At 40.0% G+C, this 16615-nt stretch overlaps 1 protein-coding gene across 2 annotated transcripts; it reads right to left on the bottom strand.

The window, feature by feature from the left end:
* Positions 1–10885: 10885 nt before the first annotated feature.
* On the bottom strand, positions 10886–16503 carry DCLRE1B (DNA cross-link repair 1B). Of its 2 annotated transcripts, XM_058177330.1 has the most exons (5): positions 16267–16503; positions 15698–15897; positions 15342–15507; positions 14386–14568; positions 10886–12171 (listed from the first exon to the last, which is right to left on the bottom strand). In XM_058177330.1, exons 2-5 carry the CDS (start codon positions 15884–15886, stop codon positions 11048–11050), a joined length of 1662 nt encoding a protein of 553 aa, XP_058033313.1. In that variant the 5' UTR covers positions 15887–15897; positions 16267–16503; the 3' UTR covers positions 10886–11047. The 2 variants fall into 2 exon arrangements, with proteins under 2 accessions (XP_058033313.1, XP_058033314.1); XM_058177331.1 differs by lacking the exon at positions 16267–16503 and having other exon boundaries at positions 15690–15825.
* Positions 16504–16615: the final 112 nt, after the last annotated feature.

Raw genomic sequence — 16615 nt, 5'->3', positions numbered from 1 at the left:
AAAATGAAACAAAAATATAATATTTATTCCATATATTTAGAATTACCAAATCTGGGTTGAAAAAGTCTGGACTAGTTGATGGCAGCAAGGAAATCTATTTGCTGCCACCTAGTGTTTTCTTAATTTTCCTACAGTCATTTAGTGATCGTCCAGTTTTTGAAGCCCAGATCTCACAGCCCTAGATAGAATATCTAATATATTGCTTATTGGAATAACAAGCACTGGGGTGAATATGTCCAGTGGTGGGATTCAGCCAGTTCGCACCACTTCAGGAGAAGTGTTGTTAACTTTCTGAGCAGTTTGGCAAACTGGTTTTTGGAAGAAATCATTAGAGCAGAGAAGTATTTGTTAAATTATTTGAATCCCACCACTGAATATGTCTGGTCTTTGTATGCGAGTGTGTACTTTTAATAGCAACTTTCTAGAAAATATTTCATGTGTCATTAAGAGTTATAACCATTCATTGCTTTTAACAATAATTAAGAGCTTAAAAAACTAAAAAGCCAAGAGATGATGTTTCACTACTGCTGCCAAGGAAAGCTGCAATACTTGTCTGTCCAGAAAACAAAGGTGGGGAATGGGGAAAAAATGGAGGTGGGGTGGGGGAAGAAAGATGTCAGAACCTATGTATTAATTAGACAGGAAAGGTTATTTTAGACCATACCCAAAGCTGTTTATAGGTGACCATGATAGAAGGAGCCCAACCTTTGTGGATAAATGTATCTTAAAACTTTGCATAAACAATTTGAAAGAAGAGACTGAGCTTTCTTCTTTAATCCAAGATTTACAGCACTACAATCCTGGAAATTATTATATAATGCTACTAAAATCACAAAGCCATGATTAATCAAGCTGTGAGATTCTCAGCAATGTGTTTATGCAAAGTCTCCTCACAATTACTGCTCAGTAGCAGAAGTGAAGGACTTTGTAACTTAACAGTAAACAACTTTTGCTCCTTCAAGACAGATGCTGGCTGAGGAGAGAGTACAGGGCCTAGTTTAGTAAATGATGGAGCATATTTTATAATATAATTGAAACAATATATTTTGTTTACTGTTACTTTATAGAAGGATTACATAGACTCAATATGAAATACAAGCTGGATTCACAGTAAGTCATAGTACAATTTATGTGATTTTTGGCTTAATATGTTTCATGAACCTAGCCACTGTGTTATGTAGTCGTATCTATCTATCTATCTATCTATCTATCTATCTATCTATCTATCTATCTATCTATCTATCTATCTCTATTTAACTATTTATGTTTCATATTTCTAGATCACCCATCTCCCTCAAGCAAGGACTACGGTATAGTCGACATATAAAACAGCATATAAATATTTTTAAATTATAAGGTTATAAAATTTCAAAGAAATTGAAAATTCCAAGATGGCCATTTAATGTTGGTTAATAAAGGTTGAAGATGGGCTATGATTACATGGTCTTTTGTGTCCCCCTCCCCCCATGCAAAGTCACAGAACCAAGTTCAATGGTGAAATGTAAAATGTATTACTACAGGTTCTGTGGGCATGGCTTGGTGGTGGTGGGGTAATATGACTGGGTGAGCGTGGCCAACTTTTTTTTTATTTTTAAAAGCATTTTTTCTACAACCTCTTTGGCCGAAGAGATGGTAAAAATGCTTTTAAAAGCCTCTGACGATCCCAGCTGAGCCGCACAATCATCAGAGGCTTTTTTTTTACTTTTAAAAGTATTTTTCTGGCCAAAGAAAAATGCTTTTAAAAGTAAAACAACAACCAAAAACCTCTGATGATCGTGCAGCTCATCTGGGCATGGGGGAGGAGGCAGGGATTTTTGCTACCGGTTTTCCGAACCACCCGCTGCCATTGCTATCGGATCGGGCGATCCAATCCAAATCAGGATTCCACCCCTGACCAAGTTTTGATCCCTTTACGGAAGGCCAGGAGAGTGGGAGCCCACCACACCTCTGGGGGAGAGATGTTCCATAATGAAGAGGCAGCAGCGGAGAAGGTTCTCTTCCTAGATTCTTCCACTAAATTCTTTGACTGATGGAATCTGCAACATTGCCTTCCCTGTCTGATCGAGTGGAATGGGCTGATGTGATGGGGGAGAAGCTGGTTCCATATGTAATTGTGACTTATTCAATAAACAAATTCATTGGATTTGTTCTTAAAAAGTTGCCTACAAAAGTGTAGTCTGATATGCAGTCAAGTAAAGGAATTTCCCCTTCAAATCAGTAAGACTCAGAATCATAGATCTGGAAGGGGACAATTTCATAACTTCCAAAAACAAATTAAATCATCACTGACAAAAAGGTGTCTCACCCAAGGAAAGGAAGTTCACCATCAAATGATTCTATTGTCAAATAACATCATTGCTTTTCAAAGCATTCAATTAGAATCTGCCTTCCTATAACTTGACCATTATTACATGATTTGCAGAACAGAACATGCCTTAGTCTTCTTTTACTATGTGACTCCCATTCAGAAACTTACACTTTCACTGCCCCACACATACATAGTAATCTTTAGGATAAACTTGTCAAGTTTCCCCCAATATCTCCTCGTAATGCTTAATTTTCAATTCCATTTTTGCATCTAGCGCAGTTTATTATAAAGCTTTTGTTAAATATGGAACCCAGAATTGGATGCAGTAATTGAGCTGTGATTATGTCCAGTGCAGAACATTTTAACTATTGAATGTTTAGTTTTTAATGTAGCCTAAAATTGCACTTGCCTTTTGAATGGTCACATTATATTGCTAACTCATTCAGCTGGTGGTCAGCTGAATTCCAAAACCCTTTTCATGCATACTGTTGCCAAACCAACTATCCTAATCCTCAATTTTCAGTATCAGATTGACTGGTATATAGGTTACAGAAAATTCTTATTCCCTTTTAAAAGATAGGAACCCTTGACCACTTTGTCATCTCCTTTTTATTACATTTTGTGAGTTTTCTTCTTGTTTTTGTTTCTCCCAGAAATCTTAATTACAAGTTCTGTTTCTCATTTCTCACAATAGATTATTTATACAAGTTAAATAAAGAGTATCCAATCTTGGTGTATTTCCTCATTTTTGAATAATTTAGTTGTTCCTTGTTTCATTCATGTGCTCCCCCTCATTTTTCTTGTTTATTTTAAAGCTAAATATTATAATTTTCAAGAAAAGAAAAAGTAATATACTAATGTAAGTACTAGTTTAAAACTGGTTTGGTTCTGAAACTCAACAAGACAGACAAAGACTTCAGAGGATAATTAGAACTGCAGACAAAACAATTGCTACCAACCTGCCTTCCACTGAGGACCTGTATACTGCACAAGTCAAAAAGAGGGCTGTGAAAATATTTACAGACCCCTCACATCCTGGACATAAACGGTTTCAATTCCTACCCTCAAAATGTCGCTATAGAGCACTGCACACCAGAACATCTATCTAGACCCGTTCCAGTCCGGTTTCCGGCCCGGCTACAGCACGGAGACGGCTTTGGTCGCGTTGGTGGATGATCTCTGGAGGGCCAGGGATAGGGGTTGTTCCTCTGCCCTGGTCCTATTAGACCTCTCAGCGGCTTTCGATACCATCGACCATGGTATCCTGCTGCGCCGGTTGGAGGGATTGGGAGTGGGAGGCACCGTTTATCGGTGGTTCTCCTCCTATCTCTCCGACCGGTGCATGAGCAGTGTTGACAGGGGCAGAGGTCGGCCCGGGCGCCTCACTTGTGGGGTGCCGCGGGGTCGATTCTCTCGCCCTTCTGTTCAACATCTATATGAAGCCGCTGGGTGAGATCATCAGTGGCTTGGTGTGAGGTACCAGCTGTACGCTGATGACACCCAGCTGTACTTTTCCACACCGGCCACCCCAATGAAGCTATCGAAGTGCTGTCCCGGTGTTTGGAAGCCGTCGGGTCTGGATGGGGAGAAACAGGCTCAAGCTCAATCCTCCAAGACTGAGTGGCTGTGGATGCGGCATCCCGGTACAGTCAGCTGAGTCCTCGGCTGACTGTTGAGGCGAGTCACTGGCCCGATGGAAGGTGCGCAATCTGGGCGTTCTCCTGGATGAGCGGCTGTCTTTTGAAGACCATTTGACGGCCGTCTCCAGGAGAGCTTTCCACCAGGTTCGCCTGGTGCGCCAGTTCGCCCTTTCTGAACCGGGATGCCTTATGCACGGTCACTCACGCCCTCGTGACGTCTCGCCTGGATTACTGCAATGCTCTCTACATGGGGCTCCCTTGAGGGGCATCCGGAGGCTTCAGTTGGTCAGAATGCGGCTGCGGGTGATAGAGCCCTCGTGGCTCCCGTGTTACCTATCCTGCGCAGACTGCACTGGCTACCTGTGGCCTTCGGGTGCGCTTCAAGGTGTTGGTGACAATCTTTAAAGCGCTCCATGGCATAGGGCCGGGCTATTCTGGGACCGCCTACTGCTACAAAATACCCCTCACCGACCTGTGCGCTCTCACAGAGAGGGACTCCTCAGGGTGCCGTCAGCTAGGCAGTGCCGTCTGGCGACACCCAGGGGAAGGGCCTTCTCTGTGGGGGCTCCCACCCTCTGGAACGAACTCCCTCCAGGACTTCGTCAACTTCCGGGCCTCCGAACCTTTCGTCGCGAGCTTAAAACGCACTTATTCATCTGCGCGGGACTGGATTAGATTTTAAAGTTATTGGTTTTAAGGGTTTTTTTATTATTTATATTGTTTTTTAAATTTGGCAATAGAATAAGTTTTTTAATTGTTGTTTTTAATCTGTATTTATATGTATTTTAACTGCCTGTGAACCGCCCTGAGTCCTTAGGGAGATAGGGCGGTATATAAATTTGAAAAGAAAAAACAAAACAAAACAACTAAACACAAGAACAGTTTTTTCCTGAACGCCATCACTCTGCTAAACAAACTCCCTCAACACTGTCAAACTATTCACTAAATCTGCACTACAATTAATCTTCTCATTGTTCCCATCACCCATTTCCTTCTACTTATGATTGTATGATTGTAACCTTGTTGCTGGTATCCTTAAGATTTATATTGACTGTTTCCCTATGACTATCATTAAGCATTGTACCTTATGATTCTTGATGAATGTATCTTTTCTTTTATGTACACTAAGAGCATATGCACCAAGAGAAATTTCTTGTGTGTCCAATCATACTTGACCAATAAAAAATTCTATTCTAAAAAATAGACGAGAGAAGAGATAGTAGACAACTGTAATTAAAAAATTTAAAACAGCCAAAAAATTTAAATAGCCAACAAACCCGTTAATTGAACCAATCTAACAAAGATTACTTCAATAGAAAGGACAGATATTCTACCGGAAACATTGGCTGTTAGTGCACTAGGTTGTAATTCATTCAGGCATGAGATTTCAACTTGTTCATTATGAGGAGGCATTCGCTGCGTTCTGTCAAGTCTAAACTGCAATTCTCCTCCATCCAACTCTTCTCGATCCCAAATAGCTTAGGATGATGGTGCTAACTCAATGTCCTTAAGATTTCCAAACAGCATTGTAGGTGTTCTTATTTTCATCATCTTCTTTTTTCTGTTCCAGACCCCTTTTAGCATCAATAGACCAAATCTTCTGACTGGGAATAGATTACTTATTTTGATTCAGATAATGATCCCAGGTACCTCCAGTCTTCCTGCCTCACCTGTCTTCATCCTTTGTAGTTTTTAAAATTAAAATATATAAATAAAACTGGCTTTTAAATTTTTAATTGAAAAAAGTGAAACATAACATCATCCTCTAATCTTGTATCCAAGAATATTTTCAGTCCCCAAATGGAGCTCAGGGCCACTCTTAGGAAAAAACTTTGGAGATTTCACCTGTTCAGAAAAAAAACTGAAAGGGAATGGAGGATGGACGGACTACAAATGATGGTCTGTTAGTAATTTTTTATATTGTGAGAGAATAGGCCCAACATGGCAGTACCAGGGTAGTCAGTTTGAGAAGTGCTCACAAAATAGTAGCACAATTTCAAATGCTCTTGTTTGGGTCTAACAGATTGTTTGACCCTGCTTCCAGTTGCCTTTTGGAAAAGTACAGTCCATTTCTGAACTAATAAGAGGCTAAAGTTATGCAGGTGGCTTAGGAAAAGTCAGGGAACTGTCCTGAATTTGGCAAAATGTCAGTCAGGGAACTTCATATTAATTACACCCAAATATTTTCAGGTGAGCCAAAATTTGTCCCTCCTTCCGTTCTCTCATATATTAGAAGACCCTATCCCTCGAACACATTTGAATAAAGATAAGGATCATCTGTCTTCAGAGGAGCTCAGCCATAAGGTGTTTCTGTTTTAGGCATGACTTTTAACTAGCAATTAAACATGGCTCATGCAGAAAAGCAAGGCAGTTGGCTTCTTCTGAAGATGAATTAATCCCAGTATCTTTGCACTTGCAGCAACCTAGCACCATCAGTGCTAAACAAATAATTCTCTCAACATTGTCAAACTAGTTACTTAGTCTGCATTACTATTAATCTTCTCATGGTTCCTATCATCCATCTCCTCCCACTTATGACTGTAAACTTGTCGCTGGTATCCTTAAGATTTATATTGACTGTTTCCCTATGACTATCATTAAGTGTTGTACCTTATGATTCTTGATGAATGTATCTTTTTTAAATGTACTCTGAGAGAGTATGCACCAAGACAAATTCCTTGTCTGTCCAATCACACTTGGCCAATAAAGAACTCTGTTCTATTCTATTCTATTTTGAAATACAGGCAGTGGATGGGAGCTTTTGGGTTTAAGGATCCTCTGATGTTTTTCCAACTCAGTTTCTCATAGAACACTCTATCCAGGTATTTTCTGTTAATTGCAGAAGCCAATGATGCCATCAGAATGAGGAGGAAAGATTTCCACTTACAATGGGTTTTCTCCATTAAATTCAAAAGGAAGAGAAAAACAAATGCACATTTAACAAATTTCAACTCTTTAAGGAGTGCTAGAGCTATGAAGTGAAACATGCTGTATAGATTTTTTTAAAAAAAGAACAGAAACAACAATCTGCTGAATTGAGAATTTGCTTAGGTGAAAATCCTCTGCTCCTCCATCAGAAATATATTCAAATGCTGACAATGCAGCTATCACTTTTTGAAGTAAGTGATCTAATTATAATATTATTATGGAGGGGAGAATGTAAATCATTTAAGCAATTTGAAGGCAAAGATGTTATTTTTATTAAGCCTCAACTATTTAATCCAAAATTCTGGCTTAATTAAATACATGTTTTGTATTAAGACAAGAACAAGTACCTTTAAGGGGGGGAAATGAAATCAGTTGCAGAAGCAGGGCTTGTTCTGAAAGTAACCGTGAACAGATATAAATCACCTCTCAAATATGCAATGCACTGTAACATATTAAAATGCAAATTTAATTAAAAAAAAGGAGAGCAACAAAATCACAATCAAATAACAGCTGCTTGATAAGGAAGTGCTAAGATAGCAAACCAAAATGTTGTAAATTGCAAATAATACTGCTGTGTTATTGCAGGAAGTAAAATATTCACATGTACTAAGAAACAGCTACACTGATCAGGTTCTGTCTCTTTTATCGAAAGAATCAGTCCTTTATTTGAAGAATTTTTCTTAGAACTTTCAATAAAACAATTAAACATTTTACCACTTGGTATAATCTATAAATCTATTTTAATATTTATTACTGCATTCACATAATTCAAGAAATAGTTAAATAATATTAATTGCCAACCAGAACTCTGAACCACTTTTTTACTTCTGTGTATTCTGAAAATGGTCTATTTAATCTGCTGTTTGCTATTATTAAACAGCAGGTAGTTTTTATCCATAAGATTCCCTCTTCATGCCAAGATTAATGATTTTCATTAAGGACTTTTCAAAGATGAAACCTCTTAAAAATCCAGACATGGGCTGTTTGCATCCTTATAAACACTTCTCAAAAAATTAATCAATGTACATTAATTTTTGATTTAATAGTGCGGTGGCTTTTTAAAGAAATACGTTTAAAAGTTTAACCTCTGGACTCAAAATACAAGGGCTGAGGGCAGGGGTGAAATCTACTTACCTTCCTTACCGGCTCGGAAGTCCACACGCCATGTGCAGACCTTCTACATATGCGCAGAAGGTTAAAAAACACCTTCTGTGCAAGGTGACACCCGGGCGGTGGGTGTCGTGGGTGGTTCGGCGATTGCTACCGGATTGCGAGATCCGGTCAGAACCAGGAGCATTTCACCCCTGCCTGAAGGTGTATAAATTTGCAGTTTTCTGTTAGTTTTATTACTTTATGAAATCTCTGGGAGACATTTGTTCAACCACTGAGTCATCAGATGAGAATCACTCAGCTTCTTATGCAAAGACCAAAAGCGAACATTTTTTTAAAAAAAAAATGTAATTGTTGCTTTTAAAAATTGAGTTTTATGGGCTGCTTTTCCAGTACCATTACCCTACGCTGCATTTCATTTTTTTCAACTTTGTAATTTCACCTTCAACTTGTTGTTTCTTTATTTGCTTTATTACAAAATTAACAGATAACCAAGATGAGCTCTTGCAACACCTATCCATACTTACAAACATACTGTAAGAGGCAACAGGAATTTACTGAAACTGCTGAGAAATAGCACAACTGAGTAAGCCAGTAAGGGAATGGAAAAAAACCACATCCCCCCCTGCCTCTTCCTGCTCTGATATCTGCTTCATGGTGTAATCAGGCAGGGCCAACCTGAGCTGAGATTGGAGGCTTTCATTTGCAGTGTGGTTGTTATCTTGAAAGCAGTGATTAGTTTAATATCATTGCCAATTACGTAAGGGATACCATATTCTAAGGTGTGGTGTGCTGGGAAAGAACTACATGTACCAGAAAAGCACAGTCACAAGCAGCGCCAGACATGTTACTATCACCTGTTTTTTAATGATCCTTTGCCCCCCTCTTCTCTTTGGTCTGAAACAGCATATTATGTAAATAATAGGATTTTAAATATATATATTATTCTGTCTTCTTGTTTTACGGATGCAGACTGGAAATTCAGTTACCTTGCCAGATGGCTTCTGACCAGAAACTATTTTATAGTTTAGCAGTGAGAAAATTTTGAGAAATGATTTTTCCAACGATGACAGGAAACAGGCGCTTCATCAGCAGTTACACTAATCCTGGCAGGAAAAAAATAACACATCTAACCATCTTGTCCAACAGCCTCTCCCTGGGAAATATTTTCATTTGTTAGTGAACATTCATGCTGTGTTCCATTTGGCTAGAACTGTAACAGGAACACTATGGCTGAAAATTGCTGTTGTGGATGTCACTTCCACATTATCTCTTAATTTCATCAGCTCATTAGCCTGACCAAAGGCTAAATCACATTCAAAGAATAAATAACATTACGCAGAAACCAACACTCTTGACCAGTGTTCCTAAGCCGTGGCAACTTTAAAGATGTCTGTACTTCTTAAGCTGGCTGGAGAATTCTGGGAGCTTAAGTCCATACAAGTTAAATCCATGGTTGAGAAACACTGCGCTAGTCCAACAGTTCCAAAATAGCAATAGCACTTAGACTTATATACTGCTTCATAGTGCTTGACAACCCTTTCTATGCACTTTATAGTCTGTTCTGACTTAGGCCTCCTGAGAGAGTAAAAAGCACACAATTAGTCCCATAAACCCTCTTTTTATTTCAATGGCTGTGAATTATGTTCATTCACAGCCAGTAATGAGTAAAATAGTTTGTAAAGAGTCTGACAGAAGTCTGTCACAGTCCTGTGGGATAAGGCTGATAAGCACCCATCTTTATCTCCCTTGACATGCTACCAAAGACCTAATTCGCAATTAGCTTTGCAAGGCCACACGGAGCAGTCAAAACAGAGCTTCAGAATTTAAACCGACCAGAACCGACAAAGTTGCTTCCTGCAAAGGCTCATGTGCCTTTGCTCCTCCTTTATGTCTTATGGGAGGGGCCAATCATCTCCAAGCCCCACACCCGAGTCATCCCTTTTGTCTTAACTGTTCTTGCTTTCTAGCAGCTCTGCGCATGCACACACTGGGAACAGGCTCCCCCTGTTCCTCTGCCTCGCTGATGTCCGACTCTGGAGACTCTGAAGGCAGCACATAACTCCCAGATGGCCCTGGCTTCCTCTCTGCCTCCGACAGAGCTCTCATCCGAGCTTTCCCCAGACTCCAGAACTGGCCCATGTTCCTCCCCAACCTCCTCACTGTCCGACTCTGCTGCCAGCTCCGCAGGCCGCAGGTGGACCACAACAGTCAGCATATTGCCTCTAACAATGTTTCCTCATTTTACCAGCCTTGGAAGGATGGAAAGCTGAGTCAACATTGAGATGGTGAGACTCAAGCTGCTGGCTGTCGGCAGAATTAGCCTGTACTGCATTCTAATCACTGTGCCGTCATGGCTTTTATCTACTTTCTCATTTCATATCAGCTTCTTTGGCCTAAAAAACCCTAGTTTTTCATCTCATTACCTTTGGTGTTATTTCTAACCTTATATTGGTGCTGTAAGATACAGTAGGCAATATAAGGAAAGCAGGCTGGAGTTCACCTTCTGACTTCCAGTGTTGTGTGTGGGAAAAACAATAGTGATTCATGGATCACAATCAATGGCTTAATTTGGGGATCTCGGGTTTTTTTTCAGCATTCCATGGATGAGAGTGGTCTTTTGCTTATATTTCCACACTTTTGCTTATACTTCCATGCTTAGAGATCTTTGCTTATTTAAAAGTCTTGAAATTACCATTTTCTAACTGAATTTGGGACAAAAAAGACACTCAAAGACCTTGAGAATTGAATGTGTTTAAGGGGACAGAGGGTTCCTATTTCCAATGCTATTATTGGGATGAAATTGCAATTGTCAAGTCTAAAGTGCAGTTTAGTATTCGCTAAAAAGTGAATAGAGAGTAGCTGTTAATACTGAAGATTCACTCTTTATCAAAGTGGATCAGACAGGATCTATTTTAATGAGTAACTGGAGCAGGTGAGGGAAGGACGCAGATATGCCTCACTTGAAAATCAAATTATTATTCCGTAGCTACCCCCTTTTGGCACTTGATCAGACATTTTGCTTTTTCCTGTAAGTTCTTGTCCAGAATACAAATTTATATTACTCTATGCCTATTGATACTCTTCCTCTTTTTAAGTAGTTTTCTACTTGCAAATCAAAGTTTTCTATGGACTTTCGCTTTGAGATATTTAAGGGAGATAAATCATATTCCTGACAAAGGTCTTTTAAAATCTGTTGACTGGCCACTCTGTGAATTTGATCAGTCTGTGATGCTGTTGAGAAGACATCATTGTCCAAGATTGGTTGAGCAAGACAGTCACTGTTCCCACAGGAAGAAGGAATTCTTTCTAGTCTGGAGATTGTATCCTTTCTGTCATTGGAGAAAATGCATGGGCATCCTGATGTTCCAACGATGTGACATGTGTTAAATTCACTGTCAGCATTGTCTTTCAGCTGATGTTTGGTGGAAAACATGTTCTCTGACTCTACCACAGGAAGTACTCTGTCATTCTCAAGGTTTGATGGTTCTAGTATTGTTTCTTCCTGTTTCTCTTCACACTGTGGAAACTGAGCACACTGTTCTTGTCTAGAATAAGGCACAGTTCCGTTTGTGGATTCTGGGCAGCACTGCTCAGAAATTTCTGATTCAGGGTAATATTCGTTCTGTCCAGTACATTTTTCAGGAGAGTCAAAGCAAACTCCCCTTGGAGCATGGTGAGAAGCTGACAATTTGAGTAGTTTTATCGGCTTTTCTTTCTTTTTGTTTTGCCTGACTTGTTTAACTGATTCTGGAACTTTAGATTCCAGAAGTGAATAGTTTTCAGAGCTCAAGTATTGTTTAAAATATACTTGACATGCCTCATTCTTCACTACAGGAATAATGGAGCAGGGCTTTAGCCAAGCTACAAATTCTAATAGTTCTTGGAAAGATGAGTGGTCAGAATAAGGAACAACATGCATATTAGGGTGTCTGATTTTCACTGGTCTGCTGGTAGGGAGAATAGCTATGGTTGGATGATTCCGATTCCAGTTGGTCATCGTTTCTTTGCAGATTTCTGAAAAATCCACAGCATGAATCCATCCAGCTCCTTCTTCAGAAGTGAAAACATCCTCAATCTCCAAAAGCTGCATAAGCTCCAACTTCTGGGGACTCACCACAATCCATGTATGAAATTCTTGGGCTAGTTCCACCAAAAGTGACTCCTTTCCCAAGCTATATGTACCTAAAAGATGATAAACACCTGTTAGCATTTCAAAAGCCAGGTGGCCTAATACTTACAGTAATTCAATCTTCAGAATGGAATGTATTTAACTATTTAAATAATTGTGGCTTAGCAGTGGAAGACTTCAAAAACCTGAAACATTACACCTTCCCTTGGTGGGTTTTTGTTCCAGTGTCTAATGAATCATCATGCAACCTTATGCAACTGTGTTTTTCCACTGTGTGTATGTGTATGTATGCGTGTGTATACACACACACACATATACAAACTTACATATATATCAGTGGTGAAATGTAAAATTTGTTGCTACCGGAACTTTTAAAAGCATTTTTCTACAACCTCTTTGGCCAAAGAAGTTGTAAAAAAATGCTTTTAAAAGCCTCTAATGATCCCAGCTGAACCGCACGACCATCAGAGGCCTTTTTTTACTTTTAAAAGCATTTTTCAGTCCAAGAAAAAATGCTCATAAAAGTAAAAAAAAAAAACCTCTGATGATCGCGCGGCTCAGCTGGCCATGGGGGGTGGGTGGGGAGAGTGATTTTTCCTACCGGTTCTCCAAACCACCTGCCACCATCGCTACCGGATCGGACAATCTGGTCTGAACCAGGAGCATTTCACCCGATAAATATACATATACATACATACATACATACATACATACATACATATCTTTGGTTTTCTTCCGCGTAAAATTGGAAGTGTCTTGGCGACGTTTTGACGAAGTCTCATTCGTCATCTTCAGGCTTCGGCTTCGTGCTTCTAGGAGCAATGTGTGATCGCAGCTGTTTCTTCCTTTTAACTGCTAGTGAGGGTTTGAACTGATTGGTTGGGAGCTTGGCTGTGCTCTGATTGGATGGGGGTTTTTTGTGCTCTGATTGGCTGGGGGTGTGTCCTGTTTGGGTGGGGGCTTGGTTGTGCTCAGATTAGTCTGAGTTGCAAGGGAATTTGAGCTGGTGAGCTGCATTGCTGTTGTTTGGCTTCGTGTTCGTGGTCATGCTCCATCTTCATGGTGGGTGTCAGTCTGCTGCATGTATGGATTGGAGGGATTTGAAATGGCTAATGTTGCAGCTGCGGTCTGGCTTCTGGTCCTTGGTCGTGCTTCATCATCAGTGTGGGTTTGAGTCTGCTTTCTGGATGGATGTGTGGTGGTGACATCCTGTGTAGCTCTTGTGAGTGTGGGTCTGGTGTCATTCCTCGTATTAGGGACTCGTTTGTAAATAAGGACGGGTTTCCAAATGGCTGGTAAGCGGGAGGTATCATCTCGTTTATTCATGCTGTGTGGGCATTTTTCTATCTCGATGGCTTCTCTGATTATTCTGTTGTTAAAGTGTTCAGTTTTGGCGATAGTTCTGGTCTTTTTAAAGTCAATATCATGTCCTGTGGCTTTAAGGTGTTGGACCAGGGAAGAAGTTGGTTCCTCTTTTTTGACTGAGTTCTTGTGTTCTTCAATGCGTGCACTTATTCTTCTGTTGGTTTGTCCGATGTATGTGGTGGGGCAGGCGGTGCATGGGATTTCATATACTCCTTGATTTTCTAACTCAATTTTGTCTTTGGGGTTTCTTAGGATGGTGGATATTTTTCGGTTTGTGCAGAATGCTGTCTTGATGTTGTGTTTGTGGAGGATCTTGCTGATTCTGTCTGTGGTGCCTTTTATATATGGGAGGAGGGCTGTGCCGTTTTCTTGTTCTCTGTCTTGGATTTTAGTGGGGGTTTCTTTTTGGATTAGATTGGTAATCTTATTTCTTTGGAATCCATTGGATGTTAGTATGTTAGTGAGTGTGTAGTTCGATTTTTAGGTGTTCTGATTGGGTGGAAGTGTATTCTGATTGTTGGTCAGAACACGGCCAAGCTCCCAACCAATCAATTCAAACCCCCACTAGCAGTTAAAAGGAAGAAACAGCTGCGATCACACATTGCTCCTAGAAGCACGAAGCAGAAAACACCAGCCTGAAGATGACGAATGAGACTTTGTCGAAACATCACCAAGACACTTCCAATTTTACGCGGGAGAAAACCCAAACAACCAAAGACCTACATATATATACACACACACACACACACACACACACACACACACATTATATATATAATGGAGTTCAACCATCTTCCACATAGATGAGCTCAATTTTCACACTTAAAACATAAAGATTCTCCATGAACAAGCTCCATGAATTTCTTCCATTCAATTAGGTCTGAAAAATTAAATAATCTTACCAATCTTCACTTGATGATCAGGATGGTCCCTGATCAACTTTTTAATTTGCTCAATGGCCTGTTCCTGTGATGGTAAGATAATTTCAGGACGACAGTTAGTATTATCCAGATAGAGGAAATTGATAAGCTTTGAGTTTCTTAGAACTGGATCTTGCTGCATGTTAGGAGTGTAACGAAAATCACCTGGTAAGACACAGATATAATGGGAATGTCAGGGGAAAATGTTCCTAGGAAGCAAAAGCTTAATTAATTAAGAATAAATATCTTATTACTCTAGAACATGGGTGTCAAACTCGCGGCCCATAGGCTGGATGCGTCACGTGCTGGCTCTGCCCCTGCCCTGTTTAGCGAAGGAGGGAAAAGTCCTTATACGTCACATGATACCACTGTGACGACGCAAGTTTGACAGACCTGCTCTAGAAGGAAGCAATGTTGTAAATCTTCTAAAGTGTTTTTCAATGTGAAATTCATATTTCATTGAGTCTTGAAAAATTACTAGTAAAATACTTTACTAGTTTACAGTTAACTACTGAATGTGTATTGATACAAAGTGGGTTTAAAATTTCTTCTAGATCCAGGCCTGAACCTCAGACATTATACAGTATCCTTCTGCTGTTAGAGAAATCAGAGGCCATACTTTTAGCTTGGTTTTACAGGGAGCATCAAAGAGCAAAAAACAAAAAAAGCAGCTGAGAACACATGATTGTCATGATTCAGACAAATTTATATTACAAGGGGAAATCATGTAGCATCCTTGGAACTATCAAGGAAAAAACCACAGCTCCACCGACACTAGTAGGGGCAAGCTGCTGTACAAGCAAACAACCATGCTTGAGCACAACAAGGACTTCATAGTTCAAAACTCGGCAACATATATTTTCTTCTATTGGAAGAACAATCATAGTTGCAATCTAAAAAGTACTTCACCTCTTTCTCAAAAACAAGGAAGTTCATACCTGTGTAGAGGATGACACCAAAGTACCCTTCAAAAAGGAACATGACAGATCCAGGGCAATGATTAGCATCTATCAAGGTCACTGTCATGGTCTCTCTGCCAATATCATCTAAAGCCACCACATGGCTATCTCCCACTTCCAAAGGACAGATCCATTGCTTAGCTACCTAGAATCCAAACAAAAACATAGTAGAATCAATGTGAGACTTTTGTCAAAAAGATAAGAAAATTAATGATGCTGAACTACATTTTCCAGCATTATGTACACTAGAAAGGTTTGTCAGAATGTGTATTTCAGCAACACCAAGAGAACAAAAGCTAAGACAAACATTAGAACAATTACACGTACTTAAGTACCTTCAGCCTGAGATGTAGAATTTGACCTGTAATAGGCGAACAATAAATAGGTTGGTTCCAGGTGCTGGAAAGCCCCACAGTGTGGTCACTGTGCATATGAGAAAGAAAGAACAAGCGAGCCTGCCTAGCTTTCCTGATATTCCAAAAATCTACCGCAATCGGTGTGCCTGCAATCAGAGTCCCATTCATCACTCCAGATCCTATAAAAACAATAAATAAATTTGAATATTTAAAAAAGAGAAAAGTTAAGATGAACTCATGCATCAGTAAAATTTCAAACTTTTGAAAAAGGGAATATGCGGGAATACTGATATCCAAAATGATATCCCCTGGCAGTAAAAACTTTAGAATAGAATAGAATAGAATAGAATTTTTTATTGGCCAAGTGTGATTGGACACACAAGGAATTTGTCTTTATTTAGCTTAAGGTAATGTAGCAATGAAGGATCGCGGTGGCTCAGTGGCTAAGACGTTGAGCTTGTCAATCGTAAAGAAAAGTTTGTTCGGGAGCTCTATCCACCCCCTTCCCTTCCCGAAAACATTTCGCAGAGAGCAGGGTGGAAGCTTACCGTGATCTCTCGTAGACTTGCAGCACAGGAAAGAGAAGGCAGCAGAAATGGATGGTTCTCCTTTTCCCAGATGCAAAAATGTCTACTCAGGGGGCGTCCCAATCAGAGGAATGAGAGAACTCTTTCTGTCCTGTCACTTTTCAAATGTATTTCACACGAACTACTAGCTTTTCCCGCCAAAGAATGGAAGAATCCAAACATCCCGCTCGCCCATAAGACATCGGGACAAATGAGCATGCGCGGCACTCTTTGGAGACATTGAGAGCAAAACCAAGACGCTAAGCGCATGGCCATTATCGACCTGCCGGGAAGCTCATGCGCAGTATAGTCATAATGTGACGGTTCCCGT

Source organism: Ahaetulla prasina, chromosome 3 (assembly GCF_028640845.1).
Source record: "Ahaetulla prasina isolate Xishuangbanna chromosome 3, ASM2864084v1, whole genome shotgun sequence".
In the NCBI taxonomy this organism is placed as follows: Eukaryota; Metazoa; Chordata; class Lepidosauria; order Squamata; family Colubridae; genus Ahaetulla; species Ahaetulla prasina.
Note: the sequence above shows the minus strand (reverse complement) of the source record. Positions and strands in the feature narration are given on the sequence as shown.